Genomic DNA, 24,614 nt, shown 5'->3' with positions numbered 1-24,614 from the left:
CGTTGCTGCCATTGCAGCGTCACTGCCGCTATGCACAAGCGTCGGAGAAGAAGCTGTTGTGACTCGGCTGTGCAGCCGCTGTCCGACGACGATGCAGCTGCTGTCCGGATCTGCAACTGCGAGGGCTGCCCGAAGACGATGCAGATCGCCGCTGCCTCTTCTCACCAGATCTGGATCTCGGATATTTATTTTGTCAATAATTATACTTTCTTAAAATGTACTTCTAATAATATATTTTAAGAGAACAAAGTAAATTTAAAATATAAACAAAAATAACTAATTTTTTATTTATTTTACATTTCATTTTCGTTATTAATTCTACAAATAAAGCATTAGGCCATCCGCATCGCGTCTCGATACGGTCCCTATCTCGTCTCAGAGAGACAAGACCGCATCGAGACAGCGATGCAAGCTCCCGTCTCGTCCCCATCTCGTCGCGATGCTTGTCCGGGAGAGGCGTCTCGCGAGACAGCTCGCCACACGCCTTGGCGACGTGGCGTGCTCCTGTTTGTGCGTGACGCCCACTCGCCGGCCCGTGAGTGGACGTCATTTATATCGGTTGAAAATGTTTGTTTTTTGTTTTTTTTTTTAAATTTAGGAAAAATTCAAAAAAAAATATCCCAAAAATATACTAGCCGTTTATAGTCATTTTTTTCAAATTTTTTAAAAAAAATTCTATTTTATTAATCCCCCAATCACTTCTATAAATATCAAATCATTCCCACCGACGAATTTCTCAAGAAGCCAACCACCGCAGATTGTCAGTTTCTTCTCCGACTTCACTAACAAGTGCACGGATTCCCCGGGATGCTCGGGAGCGTTGATGGCATGCATTGGCAATGGAAGAAATTCCCAACGGTGTGGAGGGGGTTAACTCGAGCGGCCACCCACCCCATCGTCATACTCGAGGCCGTTTCCGACTACCGGATATGGATTTGGCATGCGTATATTGGGGTCCCCCAATCGAACAACAACTTCAACGTGCTCAACCAACTCGACCTCTTCAGTGAAGTTCTGAATGGTAAAGCGCTGACCATCAACTTCATCGCTAACAACTGCTAGTATAAAATGGAGCACTGATGCACTTTTTATTAGCACTAAATAAACCTGCAAGTATACAGAGTATATATAATATAGCTAAAGGTTAGTACCGGATATCGAATACGGGGAAGGCAAACACAAAGTGTCTATCCTCTACTAAGACTCAATTACTATCTGGAAAACCAAGTAGGTTTTGAAAACTTTTGGAAAACTAAAAACAATAAAAAGCATAGACCAACTAAAATCAAATAAAACAAGGAGAAAGACGATAGAGATAAGGGAATCCCAGGGATGTATGTTCACAGTTATGGTTATACAAAATTCCAACTACAATACCCTAGCATAGTTTTTACTTTGAAAGGACGAGTCACCAAGCTTATGCTCATGCGATACAAACGTTGATTACAAAGTTAGGGTTGTCAATCCTAACACGTAACTCCAAAAAGCGCCTAAGACCCTTGAAAAGTCCTCACTCTCAATTAACAGTGCCGGTTTAAGGGAAGCTAACTGTAATGTCTACTAAGTGAATCTAACTCGCTAGAACTCTGTCACAGTTATGAAGCAAGTTATATTAAATCATACAAGATTTTGTCACTCAATCATGCAACATCAAGAATACTTAGGGAAAAAACAAAGTAAAAATAAAACAGATATTAAATAGAAAAAGGAATTTGTATAACCAAAGTCGTTACTAACACATCCCTAGAATCCTATGAGTTTAGTTACACATAATTGAATAAGCTAAAAACATAGATTGAAGGGAAGACAATTTGAACATAAAACTAAAGCAAATAAAACCCGTAGGTTGAATCCTGGTCGTTCTTGATGTTCTTGAAATCCTTCTCCAACTCCTTACACAATTGAAGTACTCTAGGTCTTGATCTCTATGAAGTATTTTGCAAGTAGAAGTTCTCCCTTTTTGATGAAGCTTGAGGTCTTATTTATAGGGAAAAACCAATCCTTGTTGTAGAAGGAAAAGATCTCCAAAATATGGTAAATCTGGGCGCTAATCTAGGGCTTCTCGGATTCGCCGCCTTTCTCCGGCGGGCCGCCGCACCTTGGTCGGCGGTCGCCGCATTGGAATCCAGAGAGTCTGTTCCCTTGGCCGGCGGACCGGAGAAAGGCGGCGTATTTGGAATTTTTTCTTTTTTTTTCATACCCATCTTTTCTAAGATTAAGCACGTATTTGGAATTTTTTCTTAATTTCACAACTTGTACTTTCTTTACATTAAGCATACTACTTTTACACTTTCCTCCTTATCTCTCCAATTCCTTTACAATATAAGATAGCAAAAACTAATTAACCCAAGGAATTGTCCCCATTATTTTGGCTTCCAAAGAAAAGGCTTAAAGGCTCAAACTTGGCTCCAAAGGGAAAATTTTTTGAAAATTCGAGAAGGTCAAAATTTTGGACAAAAGTAGGCTAAGAAAAGATGGCCAATCATCCTCCTAAATTGACTTAAACACTATGTAAACTTAGGCAAGACTAGGAGCAAGTTCTAGAAACATATACATGCATGCAGATAAATCACACAAGAATAAAATAATAGGCTCAAATCCTCACAAGGCATAAGCATGAATCAAGGCAAACAAGCAATTCACTAATTATGCACCTTTTTACCAAACCATCAAATCAAAACGTTAAGCCACACTTAAACATAGATGGAATGTAATATCATTGGCAACTCGATCTAAAGTGTGTCCCTAAGCATGTGTGTTTCTAAGTTCTTCATGTTAAGTTCACGACATGGATTCAAGAAAATATTTTTAAAAAACAAAATTCTCCTACGGGGTTTTGAAAAAAAAAAAAAAAACTTAAAGCAAAAACAAAAATCCTAAACTCACGGTCCACCACTTCATCACCCCAAACTTATTTACAACAAAGTGTAAAATAAGTTCGTAGAGTCGGTAAGGACGTGAGTAAACTACTGAAAAAAACGTACCTTGAAAATTCTCGCGTCGAGGCTTGACCGGGCGAAAGTTGAGAAACTTCGAAAAAAATCGCGTTGGAAATTACGCCTAGGCGGCGGCCCGCTGCAGCATGTCCGGCGGTCGCCGCGCAACAACAGATCGTTCCAGCGAGCAGGTGGTGGACCGCCGCAGCACATGCGGCGATCGCCGCGTAGAGGTTAGAGCCTGCGAAAAAATTTCAACGCACAAATTTAAACTAAAACCAAAAAATACTTAACTTAAGTAAAAAATTGTGAAAAACAAGAAAATAAATTGTCTTAAAAACATCCAAAAACATGATACAAATGCTCATTTAAAGTCATTGAGCTTGACTTCTTCAATCTTGAGGAGGAGGAGGGAAACGGGCATTGAGATCGTCGAATGCGCCAATAAGATAGGCGATATCGCCACTCATGGTTTGGCGCTCTTGTCGAGCCTCGGTGGCCATCCTTTGGAGCTCTTCAATTTGTTGACGGCGATGCACGTCTTCTAACCTTTGTTGCTCCCAAAATTGTTGCTCCGCCGTGCGCCAATCGCCTTGAGCCGTCCATCCTTGGCGGTTGTAAGCGTACTCCCTTTGTTGCTTCGCCCAACGGGTGTCCCAAGTGTTGGACACGTTTTGCATGTAGGAGTAGATATCTCCTAGTTGGGCGGAGGTGTTTGCTTGAAACTCCTCATCGGGGTTTGGTCTTCCGCGGCGGCGGTTTGCTCTAGTCCGGCGGCGATGTCCCTCTATTTCTTTCTCCTCTTCTTCTCCTTCTTGGCGGCGTTGGGGCGGCGGTGGCGGCGGCACTTGACTCTCTTGGGCGTGCGAGTGCTCCCCTTCTTCGGTGTAGTGATCGATAGCATCGAAGGCGGAGTCCTCATCGGCCTCAAAGATGGGGATGCGACCCGGTATATTCCTCTTCCTAAATTCCCCATTGATGAGGTTAGCCTCAATGGCTCTCCGGTGCGCCGGGGTGTTGAGCTTCCAATTGGCTTGGTTTGCCCAAACGTCGACCTTCGTCAACTGCGGGATGGAAACGGGGAAGTGATCCCCCGCCACTTGTAGAAAAAATCCTTGACCCCAATAGTCGATCTTCAAAAGCCCTACCGAAGAGAGCACCTCATAGGTGATAAAACGCTCACCGCCATCTTCCGTCAAACCGACGAAAGAAACCTCCAAATATTCGGCGATTGCCGTGATCAAACCACCACAACATATAACGCCGTCATCCTTCTTCGTGATCCGATCTACGTAGATAGTAAAAAGGGGTTCCATAATCGAATCCCTTCTTGTTGAGGAGGCACCAAATCACATTTAACTCTGTTTGGGAGACACTTCCCCCATCGACCCTAGCAAACATAAGTTGGGTCATAGCTCGGTGGAGATATCGCAAAATCGGGTTGCGAATTAAAGAGGACTTGGCGTGGCCGGCGGCGTGTTCGTGCTCATTTGTCATCGCACCCCAAACCTCATCAAAGCCGTAATCATTATCGGTCTCGGGGTTTGGGTCGAAGCAATGGAAGATTCCGCAAAGCTCCTCCATGGTGAGCGAGTGTCATCGGTTGCCTAGGCGGAAATCGATGCTAAGCGGGATGTTTTGCCGGCGATCCTTTGTGACCTTCAACGAGCTTAGGAACTCGAGAGTATACTTCCTAAACGACGGCCACTTCCTCTCAAACATGTACCGGATTTCGTTCCCGTCACCTACATCACATAATGCCCAAAAGTCCTCCACGATCCCCAAAGTTTGAAGAGGGAAATCGTGGGATACCGCGAAGGCGCCGTCTCTCGCGCCGACAACTTCTTCCACATAGCCTTTTGCTCGTCCGAGGCAAGGCTAACGCCGTAGTTCTTCGCGTTCTCGGGCTTTTCCTTTGATCCCATATTCCTACAAACGAGAAGTACAACAATTAGAAAGTATACCAATAATGGGAAAATCAAAGGTTCCCCCAAACTTGCACTCTTATAATCAATACCGACGGATCAACATGTAAGACATGTAAGTGCAAGCTTAGGTGTACAAAACTTCCTAGATGGTAGCGTGGAAACATATAGAACATAACCATCGAAACTAGGAAACACAAATCCATCCCCCAACGTGAATTCATCCCCCATGCAGAGACGTATCAACAATAAGTCAATATATATCAACAATCTCTACGACTACTCAAGTATTGCAATTCATGGAAATAATAATAGCCTCACAATGCTATGAACATGATTGCAACATAGGAACAAGTATAAACAAGAAGGAATCACTTATTCACAAAGCTTCAGAACTATCACCAAAACACAATATCACCATAGAAATCCATAAATAAGCATACACAATCATCCCCCATCATAAAATAAGAGTTTCCACCGAACAATTCTTCCAACATACGCCTAAATCCATGAAAGAAGTAGAACAATGCTCAGAAATTGAGTTAAGATTCATACCTTGTGTTGATTGAGAATTGGAGAGGAAGAACTCTAAACTTTGAAGAGAATTGAGAGAATAATGGTGTGGGTGTGTGAAATTGGTGATTTATAAAGGTGGGGGTTGTGTGCAAGGAAGGAATTTAAGAAGGAATGGGAAAAAGAATGGAAAACTTACCTTTTAAACTGCATTCCCGTCTCTGGACTGCGCGCGGCGGTCGCCAGATGCTGCGCGGCGGGCCGCCGCACGGGCATTTGAAACAGCGATTCCTGGCGGGCCGCCGCGGCCCATTCAGCGGTTCATCCAGACGGCCTAAACCCGACCTATCCTGCACATGTGAAAACACGTGTGGCGACCGCCGTGTTAAGTGAGGCAACCGCCACGCGTAAATTTTTTTTTTTTTTTTCAAAAAAAACAAAAACAAAAAAAAAACCGAAAATAAAGAAAATAACTAAATCAACGAAAAATTGGGTTGCCTCCCAACAAGCGCGTTTGTTTTTAGTCGTTAGCTCGACTTAAAGTGGCCCACTAATTGGGAGGATCAGCGACCCGAGTGTTGAAAATGGGCATAGGGAGCAACTTGGTCCCTAGCTTCTTCCACCACTTGTATTTCCCCTTATTTGTTTTGATAACATAAATCTCGGGGTCCTCCTTGGTTGCCTTCTTCCTCTTTTGCTTCTTTATTTGCGGGATAGAGGTGGAGGGATTAGTATCGTCCTTTTTGGGAGAACGTCTTACCTCTTTTACAACGTAGATGGTGGAGGTAGTATGCTCCTCTGCTTTAAAGGGGTCTTGGGGTTTGGTCAAATCCGTGACCATGACTGCCCTACACTGTTGTTCCATCTTTGCCCGCTTTGCTTCTTCAAACTTGAGCATCTCTCTTTCGATCTTATAGGTGGATTGGCTATGGTTATCGCTAATTGTGATCTCGCCACGACCTACATCAATCAGAGCTTTCCAAGTAGCAAGAAAATCTCTCCCTAAGATTAGAGGGACGTTCTTGTCTACTTTCATGTCAAGCATAATAAAATCGGCGGGAAAAATAAAATCATCGACTTTCACTAGGACATCCTCAATCATACAAACAGTTTTTATGGACGAGTTATCGGCCAACCTGAGTGTTACGTCTGAAGTTTTGAGTGGCCCAATGTTGAGCTTTTCGTAGTACTTCAATGGCATGAGATTGATGGAAGATCCTAAATCGCATAGGGCCTTATCAACCTTTCCTGGCATTGAATAATGAATTGGCCCAGATCTCTCTGCTTCACTGCCTTCTCTTTTTGAATGATCTCACTGCAATGATGTGGTAGCTTAAGGTCGGCTTTTGTCGGCTTTCTCTTCCTCATCACTGCCTCCCTTAGTAGCTTCGCATACTTAGGTATTTCCTGCAACGATTCAACTAGAGGAATGTTAGTATGAACTTTACAAAACATGTTCAAAAAATGCTTGAACTGCTCTTCGAGCTTAAACTTCCTCTTTGGTTGAAAAGGTAGCACAATCCCATTATGCCGCACGAGTCCTTGCTGAGTGGGTGTATCTGCCTTGTCTGTGGCGGCCCGCCGTGATGTGTGTGGCGGTCCGCCGGCGGCTGGGCAGACTCCATTCGACGCTTCAGCGGTGGCCCGCTGCAATGGTTGCGGCGGTCTGCCGGCGACTGGGCAGACTCCAGTTTGCTGCTTTGCCACCCACTTCTTATTGATGTCATCCACTCGTGCGGCTGCCTTTGCCCTGTCCTCATCCAACTTCTTTTGGATTTGCTCCATTTGAGTGTTGATGTTGGCTATGGCAGTTGAGATCGTGTTCATTCCCTGCTCGAGGTTGTTTATTCTAGCTTCGACCACTCCGCTCTTGGTGTCATTAACCTTCCTGTCTTGCGTGATTACTTCCAAGATCCTTGTGATCCCTTGGTCATACTTTTCCTCCTTCTTGGTTGTTTCAACTACTCCTCCCTTGCTAACATAAAATCCTACGGGGGGTTGCAAGTAATTATTGTTAGAATAAGAGAGATTAGGATGAGTTCGGTTTCCATTATAATTATTGAAATTACCGCCCCCATTGTTAGGGCGATAATTATTGTTGTAATTTCTATTGAGACCGCCTCCTTGCATGTAGTTGATTTCTTCCAATATCGAGGTAGGAGTTTCGGGTTTAGAGAAGGTCGGTGGAATCGGGTCCTCCTTCCTTGATGAATCCATTTGGTCCACCCTAACTCGAAGCTCGGCCAATTCCTTCGCAAAAGAGCTTTCCTCGGCTTCTTCAATTGCAGCTATCCTTTTTAGGCTATGCCTTTCTTTCGACCACCCCCTGCTGTTGGTGGCGAATTCCTCTATTACCGCCATGGCTTCCTCACCTGACTTCCTTACGAACCCTCCATTTTCACCTGGATCAAGCATAGCACAAATCTTCTCGTTAAACCCATTATAGAGAATTTCTACCTGATGGTCCACGGTGAAACCATGGTTAGGGCACTTTCGGAGAAGGGCTTTGAAACGAGCAAACGCCTCGTAGAGGGGCTCATCATGGCCTTGGATGAACTAGAAGATCTCGCTTTTGAGCTTCAAAATTGTGCCCGACGGATAGTACTTGTCGAGGAAGGCAGCTACAATGTCCTTCCATGTGGAGACCTTTTCTTTGGGCATATATTCAAACCACTCTATAGCAGAAGCAGTTAATGAAAAGGGGAAGAGTCTTACCCTTATGGCATCGTCATCGACACCGTTCAATTTGAGAGTGTTTGAGATCTCCACAAATTTGGAGAGATGGCGATTGGCATCCTCTGTAGCCCTACCTGCAAAAGGAGTTTGCTCGACCCTTTGAATAAGGGGCATGCGTAACTCGAAATTGTTAGCGTCAATACAAGGTCCTTCGGGAAAGGTAATCATATTCCCATGATTGAACATGTTCATCACGGGTTGTATTTCCTGATTCTTCTTCTCCAAAGCCTCTTGGGCTGCCCTTTCCGCATCTCTCTCATCCATCAGTAGCTTCACCATTTCCTGCAATTTCTCGATGCCTGTTCGGTCACCCATTGTTCCTGATCCTTTTTCACTTCTTATTTTCCTACGAGTTCTTTCAAGTTCCAAATCGAGCGGTTCTAGGCGGTCCTTCCCAGAGCGCGTTCGCATACAAAACCTGCAAGAACCAAAAACAAAAACGAATTAAAAACTAAAATTAAAAACTGAAAGCAATTAAAATCCAAAGTAGCAAAATTATCCGTTTGAAGATATCACTCCAAAGTGAATTGTCTTTCCCGCCAACGGCGCCAAAAACTTGATACACTTTTTATTAGCACTAAATAAACCAAGTTTACAGAGTATATATAGTATAGCTAAAGGTTAGTACCGGATATCGAACACGGGGAAGGCAAACACAAAGTGTCTATCCTCTACTAAGACTCAATTACTATTTGGAAAAACAAGTAGGTTTTGAAAACTTTTGGAAAACTAAAAACAATAAAAAGCATAGACCAACTAAAAGCAAATAAAACAAGGAGAAAGGCGATAGAGATAAGGGAATCCCAGGGATGTGTGTTCACAGTTATGGTTATACAAAATTCCAACTACAATACCCTAGCACAGTTTGTACTTTGAAAGGACGAGTCACCTAACTTATGCTCATGCGATACAAACGTTGATTACAAAGTTAGGGTTGTCAATCCTAACACGTAACTCCAAAAAGCGCCTAAGACCCTTGAAAAGTCCTCACTCTCAATTAACAGTGCCGGTTTAAGGGAAGCTAACTCTAGTGTCTACTAAGTGAATCTAACTAGCTAGAACTATGTCACAGTTATGAAGCAAGTTATATTAAATCATACAAGATTGTGTCACTCAATCATGCAGCATCAAGAATACTTAGGGAAGAAACAAAGTAAAAACAAAACGGATATTAAATAGAAAAAGGAATTTGTATAACCAAAGTCGTTACTAACACATCCCTAGAATCCTATGAGTTTAGTTACACATAATTGAATAAGCTAAAAACATAGATTGAAGGGAAGACAATTTGAACATAAAACTAAAGCAAATAAAACCCGTAGGTTGAATCCTGGTCGTTCTTGATGTTCTTGAAATCCTTCTCCAACTCCTTACACAATTGAAGTACTCTAGGTCTTGATCTCTATGAAGTATTTTGCAAGTAGAAGTTCTCCCTTTTTGATGAAGCTTGAGGTCTTATTTATAGGGAAAAACCAATCCTTGTTGTAGAAGGAAAAGATCTCCAAAATATGGTAAATCTGGGCGCTAATCTAGGGCTTCTCGGATTCGCCGCCTTTCTCCGGCGGGCCGCCGCACCTTGGTCGGCGGTCGCCGCATTGGAATCCAGAGAGTCTGTTCCCTTGCGGTAGGGCTTCTCGGATTCGCCGCCTCTCTCCGGCGAGCCGCCGCACCTTGGCCGGCGGTCGCTGCGTTGGAGTCCAGAGAGTCTGTTCCCTCGGCGGCGAACCGCCGCACGAGACTTCTCTTCCAAGAGCATTTTTCTGAGGCGGACCGCTACATTGATCTGCCCGCTGGGCGCCGGCGGTCGCCGCACACAACCGCGGCGGTCGCTAGTCACCGTCTGACTCCAGATTTCCAGACTTTGCGTTTTGGCTCCCTTTTTCGGCTCAATTATGCACATTTCTCACAAAACATGTCAAAATACCAAAATAGACAAAATAAGAAAATAATGGTCTTAAAACAGTGCAAAATCCGAGCGTATCAGGCACTATCTTGCCGACGGCATCTATCCGAAGTGGCCAACCTTCGTGAAGACGTTCAACAGGCGGATGAACGAAAAACAGGCTGTTTTTGTGCAGAAGCAAGAGGCTGCTCGCAAGGATGTGGAGAGAGCATCCGGGGTTCTCCAAGCTCGGTTAAACATTATCAAAGCCTCGGCTCGTTCGTGGTTTATCGACAATATGATCGACATCATGTATACGTGCATAATCTTGCATAACATGATTGTCGCCAACGAAGGACCTGAGGCGGGAAATTGGTTCGACCCTGAAACCCCGGGAAGCTCTACCGCAAGTAGTCTGCCTCGCAGTGGAGTGCATCCGTCTTTACAAGAACGGCTGTGTGTTCTGGCAAGGACACGTGATTCTACCGCCCACGCCCAACTCCAGGAGGATCTAATGGAGCATATTTGGGAAAATTTTGGCAACTAGTAGATGCACATGATCGTCATTAGAGAAATCCTTCTTCTGCTTCTTTGAGTTTTGAGATTTTGAATTTAGAGAGAGTGAGCAGAATATTTTAAATTATGTATTTTATATATCTTTTTAGAATTTTAAGTATGTTTTTTTTTTTTAAGATTTTAAATTGTAAATAAAAAATGAAATTGAATGAATAGTTAAGAGATGAGAAGGCTAAGAGATGGAGAGATGCAGGTGTTGTCTCTTAGTTAAGAGATGGGGTGAAAAGTACAGTGGGGCCATGAATAGTGAAGAGATGAGACGGTTAAGAGACGGATAAGAGACAGGATGCGTATGGCCTTATTCTTTATTCATTTTATTATTCAAATTGGACCTTATTTTTATTAGATTCTCTTGGGCCAATTTATTTCAATTTGTTAGAGCCAGCCAATTCTTTTCTTAAAGTTAGTGAAATTGTGAATTAGGTCTTGATCAAAATTGGTTTGGGCTATTTAAGTTGTTGGAATTGGGGAGGGTTTATAAATTACTTTTGGAGCCCAAATTAGTTTCTTTTCTACGAGGATCACATTTTATTTTTATTTCGTTGATTGGATTTTTCATGAGAGAAAGAGCGGGTTTTATTTTAATTAACTGCCAAACACTTTCCGAGGAAAGATGAATAAATACGAGGTTGATAATACGAGTTGCGAAGATGCAAATAATCAGAACTTATGAAGCACAAGGAAAGAACGAAGATTAATTAAATCCAACGATTTAATTATAATTTTTAAGTTCCAACGAAATTCATAAAGAAGAGAGAGAATAATTGAACCTTAGGATGCATGGATTCTAAATGTTTATTTTCTTGATATTGTTGTGTACTTAAAAAAAATTCGAAAAGATTGTTGCCACGCAAGTTAAGGTCGGACTTTCTTTTGATTAAGGAAAATACGAAGCAGTTGAGGTGGACTTTTGATAAGGCTAATTTCATGCATTGGTTATGTAGTGAAAAACATCACATTTCTGCTGGATCTAACAAGTTTTGTTAAGCCAGGTGTGTGTGTAGCGCTAGATCCAGGAGATGCTGGAGGAGGATATCTAGCGAGGAGCAGGAACGGAATCACGAGGAAAAGCTAGAGGAAGGAAGCCAAAAGCTGAGGGCAATCAAGTCAATCAATACCTCGCTGGGCCCCACCTCGAAGCTTATAAATAAAGGAGTGCGCAACAAGAATGGCAGATCCGTCACACTCCACACACAGTCACGCTCTTAGCTCACACACACTAGGGAAATGGGGAATTGGGGGAGGTTTTCGTTTTCGTGAATTACGTATCAGTGCATCACCGTCCCTTGAGGGCGAAGAAACAATTGTTCTTTTAAAATTTCTGTTTGGTACTCTGTTCCGTCTCGAACTTCACTTTTGGAAGTCGAGCTTGCTGTTTTTGTTGCTGGATTAGTTTAACCGTTCTGTTTACGTTTGATTTGCCTTGATGAAGTTGGATTTCGTGTTGATTATTATGACGCTTGCTATTTTGGTTTGTTTATTTGAGATGTTCTCTTGAATTTGTTGCTGAATATTTTAGGAGATTCGAGAATCGTGGTATTGAAGTTGTGTTCGGTTGGATTTTTGTTCGGATGCTTGGATCCGGAGTGGATTTAGCATCCGAAGTGTGGATCTGAACAGGGGAGGTGAAATTTGTGCATGAGATTATGGGGATTTTGTTCTGTTTGGTTTGCTTCGTCTAGTAGTGTGATTTCCGTCGTTGTTTCGTTTACCGTTAAAATTATGTTTCCAATCTACATCTGAGTTTGTTTTTCTCGATCTCTGCATTTATTTGTGTTTGTTGAAGAAGATGAAGTCATTTTCAGTTGGTGCTTTAGTTAGTTAGGCTGCAGATTCGATTCTGTCCGTACTTACCTTTTTCAGAGTTTGGTCCCCACTTGTTTTAATCTCCTTGGTCTAGAGATGTTCGTAGAAGTCCCAGATCTAGTAGTTGATTTGATTTAGTTCTTATACATAATTCATTTTTTGCCTAGATCTAGCAGTTAGCATAGCATACTTTATTTCCAAATTCACTTAGTTAAATTCCTCAACCCAAAATATGCGTGGCAGCAGCCAACCCAAAAATAGTTTCCAATTCTCTACGCATGTATTTTACGAGTCCATCTCTGTGGGATCGATCCCTACTTCCCTGTGCTAGTTTAGTATCTGTGGTTGAGGGTTTTGAAGGTTTGCTTGCGTACCAACGACCAGACTTCCAGTCTTGTGAGTCTCTAGACCTTGTGATCTAGTTGATTTACTGGATCTAGGAAGTGTGTAATTAGAAATTGATAGGATACAGCAAGCAAGAAAATCAACTCTTCAAATGGCGCCGTTGCCGGGGATGGATGGCGTAGTTTGTTTATGTGTTTAGAGATTTGGTGTAAATAGTTTTAATCTTTTGAATTTCGCTTTTGGCAGTTTATGAGCAAGGGCTCAAGGTCAGGAATCTGGAGCAACCCATCTTGGTCAAGGAACGTGCAGTTGAAGTGGCAAGTTAAGGAATCAACATCCGCCATAACTACCAGATCGGGGTTGTCAACTGTAGATCCATTTCCGTTTGAATCAGGGAGTGAAGAAGAGTGGAATTCATCGGGGAAAGAGGATTCACGGTCGTCGTCAGAAACTGAGCATTCGGAAAGGGAGGAAGAGGAGTCTGTAATGGCAAACTTAGTGGACCTAGACCCAGAGATTGGTTCGCTAACTGCACATCTCGACGGAGAGCCAGCTCATGCCATAGTGTCAAATCAACGTCAGCGGTCTATTGAGATCAAGACGAATGTGCTGGGCGTTTTACCTACATTCTCTGGACGGAGGAATGAGTGTCCTTATGAGTTTTTGAACGAGTTTAGTAAGCTATGTAGCATCCAGAAAAGGCCTAACGAAACTACCGAGGAGGACTATCGCCTGCGAGCGATTCCATTTGCATTGAAAGGAGAGGCAAACACTTGGTTGCTGAGGCTTCCACCTGACTCGATCACCACATGGAGGGATTTCAAATTGGAGTTCCTGGACTATTTCTTTCCGTCCAATAAGACAAACGCTTTGAAAAAAGAAATTCAAGAGTGTAAGCAGGACTACGATGAATCTTTAAGCCAATATTGGTCTCGGTTTAAAGGCCTGCTTGACGCTTGCCCAAATCACAGGATGACGGAGGCTGAAACATTTTATCTATTCTACGAAGGGGCAAATCCTGAGTCCAAGGACTTAATGAATTCCTCGAGCGGGGGGAATTTCACCAAGAATAAGGCAAGCGAGGCACGCGAGATTCTGGGAAGATTAATCGACGCGAAGAAGGCGTATGACTGCCCGCGTGCTATCATGAGGAGAAGCTCCGCGAACACAGTTAAGGAACGAGAAGGAGAAGAGGTTAGAGACAGAATAGATCGACTGGAGAAGGCACTGCTAAATGCCATTGAAAAGAAAAATACCCCTGGGTCGACTGATAAGGAAAAAAACCCAGGTCAAGAGGAACATCAGCTTCAATTTTACAATAATCCCTCACTCGATGGAGATTTCCAAGCTCAAGTGAATGCAATGGGGAATTGGAATCAAAGTAATCAAAATACCAACTGGAACCAGTGGAAGATTAAGGAGGCACCATGGAGGGACAATCCTTGTTTCAGATGGGCTGAAGGGAACCAACAACCACAGTCACAACACCCAGGTCCAGCGGAGAACCAGCAGACATGGCCCAGCCGGAATCAGGAAGGACCACAGCATAATTCTAACTGGGCAGGGAAGCAGCAAGAGGGGCTGAACAACTGGAATTTCCGTAACCAAGGGGATCAGCATAACTGGAACAACAGGAACCAGAGCAACCAAGGGAATTCTTATGTGCCACCGCATCAGAGGAACAATTCAGGAAACAATCAAAATTTCCAACAGAGTCACCCAGGTCCAGCAACCCAGTACAACAATAATCAAGGAGGTCAGGGAAATTTTCGCCAGAACCAGGTGGTTGGAACCAATCAAAATCAAGGATTTAATCCCAGTTCAATTCAAGGTTTCCGACCACAGCGGAATCTTGATGACATGGTGCATGACCTGGTAAATTTCCAACAACACATGCAGAATAACATGCAGGCTAACAATGACGTGGTGCACAAAATTCAAGATGCCCAGCAGGAGCAGAAGTCTGCCATGGACATGCTGGCAAAGCAGATGTCCCAGTTGGCCACGTCGCTGAACGAAATGCGGGGAAATGAAGGGAAATTGCCTGCCACTGTCAAACCACCAGACCGAGCAAATATTAGTCAAATTACCTTGAGATCGGGGAAAGGCTATGAAGGACCGAAGCAAGTGATAAACGAGGAGACACCCTCACAGATGAACGGAGAAAAGGGGAATCAGAAGTCTCGAGGAGATGATCCTGGACTCAGAGAAATTCCTATACAGGATGACCTCCAGGAGGGAGATTTAAGGGGATCTATGCCTCGACTAAGTGACCCATTTTTCCTTGATCCAGAACCTGAGTTGGAACTTAAAGAGGGAAGCAGGGAGACAGGTGCAGCCCCAGCAGGGAGTTCCACGAATGCAGTAAAGCGACCCAAACCATTCCCATATCGAGGAGAAGCCAAGAAAAAGAAAGATGATACTGAGGACCTTGTGGAAATATTTAGTAAGCTGGAGATTAACCTACCCTTTTTGCAGGCTCTGAAAATACCCACCTTCAGCAAGTTCATCAAGGAATTCATAGCAGGAAAAACCAAACCTGATGGGAAGATTGTTATAGGAGAAAATGTATCCGCCGTGATACAAAAGAGGAGGATGCCGTCAAAGTGTACAGATCCAGGTATGTTCACTCTTCCTATTTCTATAGGTGATATTAAAATTGAGCATGCCATGTGTGATCTAGGTGCTTCGATAAATGTCCTACCGCTGTCAATATATAAAAAATTGGTGGGAGTCAGTTTGGTTGATACTAAAGTAGTGATTCAGTTGGCCGATAGAACATGCATCTCTCCTGAGGGAGTATTGGAAAATGTTATAGTTAGAGTGCATGATTTCCTATACCCAGCTGATTTTCATGTGATAAAAATGAGGGGAAATGAATCTACTGAGTCTAGTGGGGTGTTACTGGGGAGACCTTTCCTTCGCACCGCGAAGACTGTTATTGATGTGTTTGATGGAACCATATGCCTGGACTATCATGGGGAGAAATACACCTTCAACATTGAAGAAGCTATGAAAAAACCGCTTGATGTTGAAAACTTGCATGTTGTAGATGTAATTAACCCCCTAGTCCAAGAATATCTTGAGACTGAACTAATGCAGGAACAGTTTGACAATTCGGAGCTGAGCCAGACTGTAGAAAAGGAGGTGACAGGATGGTGTGAAACTTTTTTCACACAGGACTTGACAGATGATCAGATCAATGAAGCGATCATGGCATTCTGCCACCAGCCACTATCATTCCAATCAGCCAGATCTGTTCAGGAGAAGAGCCCAGACGAGGGAGCGAATCTAGAGGAAATGGCGCCAAGAAGTAAGGCGGAGAACCCTTTACCTCAGGAAGCCATCACACCGAAGAAGGAGTTGAAAACTTTGCCTGAAAATTTAAAGTATGCATACCTGGAGGAAGGAGAAACTTGTCCAGTGATAATTAACAGCCGCTTGACTGAAGACCAAGAGAGTGCGCTGCTGGAAGTAATAAGGAGGAACAAGAAGGCCATAGGGTGGACACTTTCTGACCTAGTTGGAATTAGCCCTGATCTTTGCATGCACCACATCAGACTAGAGGAAGGGGCAAAGGCTCGGCGTGATCCACAAAGGAAACTGAATCCAAACATGAGGGAGGAAGTGCTCAAGGAAGTTCTGAAACTACTGTCCCTTGGAATCATATACTCTATTCCAGATAGCGAGTGGGTCAGTCCGGTTCACATGGTACCTAAGAAATCTGGAATACAAGTGGTGAAGAATGACAAGAACGAGTTGGTGCCTACTCGACTGGTCACTGGATGGAGGATGTGCATCGACTATAGGAAACTAAATGAAGCCACCAAAAAGGATCATTTTCCTTTACCATTCATTGACCAGATGCTAGAGAGGCTGGCTGGCAAACAGTATTTCTGTTTCCTCGACGGATATAGCGGTTATTTCCAGATTTTCGTGAACCCAGAGGACCAGGAAAAGACCACATTTACATGCCCTTTTGGAACTTATGCCTACCGAAGGATGCCATTTGGTCTATGTAATGCACCAGGGACATTCCAACGTTGTATGATGAGTATTTTTTCGGATCTACTAGAGGTGTGCATCGAGATATTCATGGATGATTTCACTGTATATGGAGGCTCATTTGACACTTGTTTAGCCAGCCTTGACCTAGTGCTGCAAAGATGTCAAGAGAAACATCTAGTTCTGAATTTTGAAAAATGTCACTTCATGGTAACTGAGGGGATTGTTTTAGGTCATGTGGTCTCTGAAAGAGGAATACAAGTGGACAAGGCAAAGGTGGAAGTGATTGCAAAGCTACCTTACCCTACAAATCAAAAGGAAGTTAGAGGATTCCTCGGTCACGCAGGGTTTTATCGAAGGTTTATCAAGGACTTTGCAAAAATTGCGCAACCACTCACTCATTTGCTGCACAACGATGTGGAGTTCGAGTTTGATGAGGGATGCAAGAGGGCATTTCAATTGCTCAAGGAGAGACTAGTGTCCGCACCAATTATCAGGGCACCGGACTGGAATCACCCTTTTGAGATAATGTGCGACGCGAGCGATTTCGCTGTGGGAGCCGTCCTAGGGCAGAAGATAGATGGGAAAAACTACGTAATTTTCTATGCGTCCAAGACACTAAATCAAGCTCAGAAGAATTACGATACTACGGAGAAGGAAATGTTGGCTGTCGTCTACTCGTTCGAAAAATTCCGCCCTTATCTTCTTGGGTCAAAGGAGTTTGATTGGGAAGTAAGAGACAAAAGAGGAACAGAGAATCGAGTGGCTGACCACTTGAGTAGAATTCATCAAGGAGATACGGACGAGGCTATTCCCGATGTTTTTCCCGAAGAGCATTTGTACTATATGGACGAACCACCTAGACCGATAAGCTGGGAATCTGTCTTAGTTTTAACCGGTCCAGGAGAATCTGATCGAGGAAAGCGCGTACGTAACGCAGAACCATGGTACGCAGACCTGGCAAATTACTTGGTCACGGGAGAGGTGCCAAGTTCAGAGGAAGCTTCCCGGGCCCAGAAGATGAAGCTTAAAAGCGAAGCCAAATATTACTTCTGGGATGATCCTTATCTTTGGAAGATGTGCGCAGATCAGATAATTCGACGCTGCATTCCTGAATGGGAACAAAGAGATGTACTCCATCATTGTCACTCCTTGGCGTGTGGAGGGCATTTCGGACCAAGGAGAACCGCAAGGAAAGTTTTAGACAGTGGATTCTACTGGCCTACATTGAACAAGGATGCCTTTGAATACTGTCAATGCTGCGAAAGATGTCAACAGACAGGGGGAATCTCGAGACGAGATGAGATGCCCCAAGTGCCCATAGTGATCTGCGAAATTTTCGATGTTTGGGGGATGGATTTTATGGGCCCATTTCCGTCGTCGTACGGAAATGCTTACATATTGGTCGCTGTAGACTACGTTTCCAAATGGATAGAGGCGAAGGCTACGCCCACTTGTGAGTCTAAAGAGGTGGCCAAGTTTCTGAAGTCAAACATTTTCAGCAGATATGGAGTTCCTAGAGCGATTATCTCAGATCAAGGAACACACTTCTGCAACCGCACTATAGAAGCGCTCATGAGGAAATACGGCGTGCATCATAGATTGTCTACACCATATCACCCCCAATCGAATGGGCAAGCTGAAGTCTCTAATAGGGAGATAAAGAGTATTTTGGAAAAATCAGTTAACACCACAAGGAAGGATTGGAGTAAACGCCTTGACGATGCTTTGTGGGCGTATAGAACTGCTTACAAGACACCAATCGGGATGTCACCTTATAGGTTGGTGTTTGGGAAAATGTGTCACTTACCCGTGGAAGTGGAGCACAAGGCATACTGGGCCATTAAGGAAATGAATATGAAGTCTGTGGCATGTGAAGAAGAAAGGAAGCTGCAATTACAGGAGCCGGAGGAAGCTGAGGAGGCCATGCCAAGTGAAGAGGTGGAAGAGCTTAGGAAGGAGGTGCAGGACATGAAAAAGGAAATGCAACTGATGAAAAAGGAGATGATGAAGGAACTCGGGGGAATACGGAAGGAACTCAATGGGAGTCGGGAAGAAGTAAAAGTTCTGAGCAGCAACGTAGCAGATTTGGCCACGAAATGTGCCAAACAAAGTGAAAGAGTGGCGGAAGCTGTGGAGATATCTACGCGGATGTTGAAATGGCTGCATCAGACGCTTCCCTTGACCCAGTCGAAGTCGACTCCTGGGTCAAGTGGCGAGGCACAGAAGATCATCCACAGCAGTCCCTCGATCAAGCCATTCCAGCAGTTGACCACCCCGACTATTCCCGAGAAAGTTCCAAATCCACCGAGGACGAAAATGCTAATGAGGAAACCAGGACTCGATCAAGCTGCAGAAGGAAAGGAAGAGCTGGAGCAACCAGCGAAGAAGAAAGTGAAAACAAACCGCCCCAGTGTTCCACCACCGTCTGGCTCTCGCGGGAGCCAGCCCCAGAAATGAGCAATTTCCCCAGACCAAGTAAATTTTAGTTTTTGTGTTTCTTTTTCTGTGTTTTATTTCCATGCGTTGCTGTGTTTTATGCTATCTTCTCCCACTTAGCCCAATGCTTGGTCTAAGTGTGAGAAGTTCTATGTTTTCTGTTGGTTTATTCTTCTCCCACTTAGCCCGTTGCTCGGTCTAAGTGTGAGAAGTGAAATTGTTGTTTAATTCTGCATTGAATTCTCTGTTTTCCCCCCTTCACGACGATGGCTTGAGGACAAGCTTGAGTGAAGTGGGAGGGGGAGAGGAATCAATGCAGTGTTATTATGCTTTGAGGAGTCGTAGGTCTAGGGGTGTGTCGCATGAACTAGTGGATATAATACGGCAGATTCCCTTAGGGAGAGCAATTGAAAATAGGAGGTATTCCAACTTAGAAGCCTGATTCTTTAGTAAGCCGAACCAATCTGAATGAAGCGAGAACGATAGTAAATGCCTTTACTTGCTCAGTTGTGAAGCCCTACTCTAGAGGTGAGTTATAAGCCTGTGATAACACTTAGAGCTAACATATGTCAAAAGTCTGCCACTGAATGCTGAAGGAAAAGAGAAGAAAAAAAAAAAAAATATAAATAAAAAAGGGGGAAAGGAGAAAATATATAATCATAAAATCTGGAGGTATAAGCTGGACGAAGTCCAGAGGAGGAAATAAAAAGAGAGAAAAAAATCAAGGAGGTATAAGCTGGACGAAGTCCAGGAAATCAAGGAGGTATAAGCTGGACGAAGTCCAGGAAATCAAGGAGGTATAAGCTGGACGAAGTCCAGAAAGAAAAAAAAAAAAAAAAAAAGAAAAAAAGGGGGATAGTGACGGAGGATAGAAGGAGGAATTCTCATAACCCGAGGTTTCAGTGGTTTGGCAATAACTTAAGAGAGAATCGGTCCTAACATCCCTGGTAAGGAATGAGCGATCGAGTGAATCTAACAATTGGGGAAGTAACAGGCTATCTTGACGAGCTGACAGGTTGGCTAGGTAGAGGGGAGAAAAAGGCCTATTTGGAGGAGTGCAGCCTGTTGGATTGACCTTAATCTTGTGGGGACGGTTGTCTAAAAGTTGAAACCAGTTCATGCATATGTGTTTATATGTTTTCATCCTATGTGATTATGTACTCTTTGTTTTAGTGTCTAGCTTTGCCTCAGTTGTGTCTAGGTGTAGGAGTTTTGTCTAGAGTCTGTAGAGTCGGTCAAGGGGATAACCATGCTTGAAATTCGCCTTATTCTTCTTTTCTTCTTGTCTTTATACTTGAGGACAAGTATGGTTTAAGTGTGAGCAGTTTGATAAGGCTAATTTCATGCATTGGTTATGTAGTGAAAAACATCACATTTCTGCTGGATCTAACAAGTTTTGTTAAGCCAGGTGTGTGTGTAGCGCTAGATCCAGGAGATGCTGGAGGAGGATATCTAGCGAGGAGCAGGAACGGAATCACGAGGAAAAGCTAGAGGAAGGAAGCCAAAAGCTGAGGGCAATCAAGTCAATCAATACCTCGCTGGGCCCCACCTCGAAGCTTATAAATAAAGGAGTGCGCAACAAGAATGGCAGATCCGTCACACTCCACACACAGTCACGCTCTTAGCTCACACACACTAGGGAAATGGGGAATTGGGGGAGGTTTTCGTTTTCGTGAATTACGTATCAGTGCATCACCGTCCCTTGAGGGCGAAGAAACAATTGTTCTTTTAAAATTTCTGTTTGGTACTCTGTTCCGTCTCGAACTTCACTTTTGGAAGTCGAGCTTGCTGTTTTTGTTGCTGGATTAGTTTAACCGTTCTGTTTACGTTTGATTTGCCTTGATGAAGTTGGATTTCGTGTTGATTATTATGACGCTTGCTATTTTGGTTTGTTTATTTGAGATGTTCTCTTGAATTTGTTGCTGAATATTTTAGGAGATTCGAGAATCGTGGTATTGAAGTTGTGTTCGGTTGGATTTTTGTTCGGATGCTTGGATCCGGAGTGGATTTAGCATCCGAAGTGTGGATCTGAACAGGGGAGGTGAAATTTGTGCATGAGATTATGGGGATTTTGTTCTGTTTGGTTTGCTTCGTCTAGTAGTGTGATTTCCGTCGTTGTTTCGTTTACCGTTAAAATTATGTTTCCAATCTACATCTGAGTTTGTTTTTCTCGATCTCTGCATTTATTTGTGTTTGTTGAAGAAGATGAAGTCATTTTCAGTTGGTGCTTTAGTTAGTTAGGCTGCAGATTCGATTCTGTCCGTACTTACCTTTTTCAGAGTTTGGTCCCCACTTGTTTTAATCTCCTTGGTCTAGAGATGTTCGTAGAAGTCCCAGATCTAGTAGTTGATTTGATTTAGTTCTTATACATAATTCATTTTTTGCCTAGATCTAGCAGTTAGCATAGCATACTTTATTTCCAAATTCACTTAGTTAAATTCCTCAACCCAAAATATGCGTGGCAGCAGCCAACCCAAAAATAGTTTCCAATTCTCTACGCATGTATTTTACGAGTCCATCTCTGTGGGATCGATCCCTACTTCCCTGTGCTAGTTTAGTATCTGTGGTTGAGGGTTTTGAAGGTTTGCTTGCGTACCAACGACCAGACTTCCAGTCTTGTGAGTCTCTAGACCTTGTGATCTAGTTGATTTACTGGATCTAGGAAGTGTGTAATTAGAAATTGATAGGATACAGCAAGCAAGAAAATCAACTCTTCAACTTTCATTTAAAATATGTTGAAATATTTTGCCAAATGATGAATAATGTATCTCTTTGCGAATACGTTATGTCTTGCCGTATTTTTGGTTTTTGATGGAGCTGCCAATCTGATTGTCTACTGGGTTTGATTCCCTATAGACTTTGATAGTTAACGAATTCGGATCTGACTGGGGGTGAGCCCTTACTCAGGCTAGTGTACACACATAGAAGAAATTTCGTTATTAGGGGTTAATTACGCTGACCTTTCGAAATTAGGAGTTAATTTCGCTGACCTTTCAGAATATGGGATCGTGGCGTGCGTATTTTTCAGAACAAGGGATTTCTGATTTTTTATCCTTTTTCTATTTTTTTTCCTATTATTTATTTCCCATCATTTATAAGTGGATTAAACTATCCTTTTTATATTTTTATTTAAATTCTAATAAATCAACAGAATCACGTTTCAAAGACGCCAAACTCCCATCTCTTTACTCTAGAAAACCATACTTGCCTCCACCTATTTCATTAACCGTGCCTCCACTCTCCACCCTTTGCTGCTTCTTTTCCTTACTCCAGACCAGTCTCCACCCTCCTCGACGGGCGCCTTCGCCGCCTCCGTCTCCACCCTTCTCTTCCTGCCGTCTCTTTAATCCAAAATAATTGTGATTCTATAAGAAACCTATAAATACATGTATTGATATTTCTGTGTTCGATTAAATAAAATATTGTCTAATATTTTCACATAGCTTGTTAGTTAATGATGATAAATTGTTTAGTGAACAAAATTGTTATTTAGAATAGTTCACGCAGAAAGACATGGAAAAGAGAAGATATTCAAATCAATATTTTAATATTATTATATCATTGTATATGGAAAAGATTAAAAGAGAAGATATTCAAAAGATTGACAAATCTCGTAAATGATCGGCTGATTTATTAGAGTTTAGGTGAAAATATGAAAAGGGTAGTTTAGTACACTTATAAATGATAGGAAATAAATAATAGGAAAAAAGAATAGAAAAAAGATAAAAAATCAGAAATCCCTTGTTTTGAAAAATATGCATGCCTCGATCCCATATTCTGAAAGGTCAACGAAATTAACCCCTAATAACGAGCTTGTTAGTTAATGATGATAAATTGTTTAGTGAACAAAATTGTTATTTAGAATAGTTCACGCAGAAAGGCATGGAAAAGAGAAGATATTCAAATCAATATTTTAATATTATTATATCATTGTATATGGAAAAGATTAAAAGAGAAGATATTCAAAAGATTGACAAATCTCGTAAATGATCGGCTGATTTATTAGAGTTTAGGTGAAAATATGAAAAGGGTAGTTTAGTACACTTATAAATGATAGGAAATAAATAATAGGAAAAAAGGATAGAAAAAAGATAAAAAAATCAGAAATCCCTTGTTTTGAAAAATATGCATGCCTCGATCCCATATTCTGAAAGGTCAACGAAATTAACCCCTAATAACGAAATTTCTCACACATATAGGAATCGCGAGCCGTCTTTTGGGTCGGCCGGTCCTGTGATCGAGTTTGTGGCCACATTCTCGTTTCACACAATAGTGCAGATTTGGTATGTGATAATAGATCAACCGATCACCTTTTTATTGAAAGAATTTTAGTGTTTCTCGGCATTTCTTTAAATAAACCCGAGTACACTCGAAGATGGCTTGACATGACTTTATTTTATGAAAATATTTTCGGCATAAGTTCACTGAGTGCATCAAGTACTCAGCCCAGCATTTGTTTTCTCTATGTGCAGTTAAAACGTGACGATGACAGAGAATGTTGAGCATTGGGACGAAGACTGTATTCAATAAAAGTTTCGACTACTATTGTATCTTCATACATAGTAGTAGTCAACTCTCAAATGCTTCCGCTACTCTAAGTTTTAAAATCTTATGTTTCCTTGAATCGTTGGAATATTTTCATACCAACTTTGTTACTCCGTGATTTCAGACTATAATTTGGTATTAAAGTTCATCTTTTGATCTATGTCTTACCCTTTAATCGTTTTCCCCTTTCTTCTCCGCTTTCTAATTTCCCCACTAGTCGCGATCCACCGTACTTTCTATCCTTAGGAAGTGCGGTCGTTACAATTTTTTAAGGATGAAAGGAATATGAATTTAGGGCTAGGGAAAAATATCGAAAAAATGATATATCGCTCGTATCGTATTGAAAAATATCGAAAAATTATCGAATTTTTGATATATCGTAATTTTCGATACGATACGATATCGTATCGTAAGTTTTCGATACGATAACGATATGAATTTCCTTATATTGCGATCTATAGTTTTATATCGAAAATACGATATATATCAAAAAATTTTGATATATTAATATTTTCGATATATATCGATATTTTATTTTCGATATATATCAAAATTTTCAATATATATCGATATTTAACGATATATCGAATCTCGGTACGATATATCGAAATTTCGATACGATAACGATATGAAATTTTTTTATATCGAAAGTTCGATATATCGAAACTTTCGATACTATAACGATATGAAATTCTTTCATATCGATATTTTCGATACGATACACGATACAACATTTTCGATACGATATATCGTATCGACCCACCCCTAAATATGATGCAAATATCGTCATATAGAATTCTCAAATAAAATGTATGCATTTTCTAACATCGCTAAAAATTAGAATAAGCATAATTTGGTTAACTACTGATTTATATAGTAGTAGCAGGTAAAATTAGAGCACGATAA

The 24,614-nt window shown here is 42.1% G+C and overlaps 1 protein-coding gene and 1 non-coding gene across 2 annotated transcripts; one reads left to right on the top strand and one right to left on the bottom strand.

Annotated features, from left to right (window-relative positions):
* Nucleotides 1-3,328: 3,328 nt before the first annotated feature.
* Nucleotides 3,329-4,976, bottom strand: LOC148934145 (uncharacterized). Its single transcript, XM_089062204.1, has 3 exons — nt 4,954-4,976; nt 4,749-4,865; nt 3,329-3,899 (listed from the first exon to the last, which is right to left on the bottom strand). Exons 1-3 carry the CDS (start codon nt 4,974-4,976, stop codon nt 3,329-3,331), a joined length of 711 nt encoding a protein of 236 aa, XP_088918330.1.
* Nucleotides 4,977-7,847: 2,871 nt separating this feature from the next.
* Nucleotides 7,848-7,954, top strand: LOC148934144 (small nucleolar RNA R71). Its single transcript, XR_016134822.1, has one exon. It is a non-coding gene; the product is annotated as a small nucleolar RNA R71 (small nucleolar RNA).
* Nucleotides 7,955-24,614: the final 16,660 nt, after the last annotated feature.

This window comes from Salvia hispanica, chromosome 1 (genome assembly GCF_029641045.1).
Source record: "Salvia hispanica isolate PSC_SH4W2 chromosome 1, Shi_PSC_v1, whole genome shotgun sequence".
Classification (NCBI taxonomy): domain Eukaryota; kingdom Viridiplantae; phylum Streptophyta; class Magnoliopsida; order Lamiales; family Lamiaceae; genus Salvia; species Salvia hispanica.
This window is presented reverse-complemented; position numbering and strand designations above follow the sequence as displayed.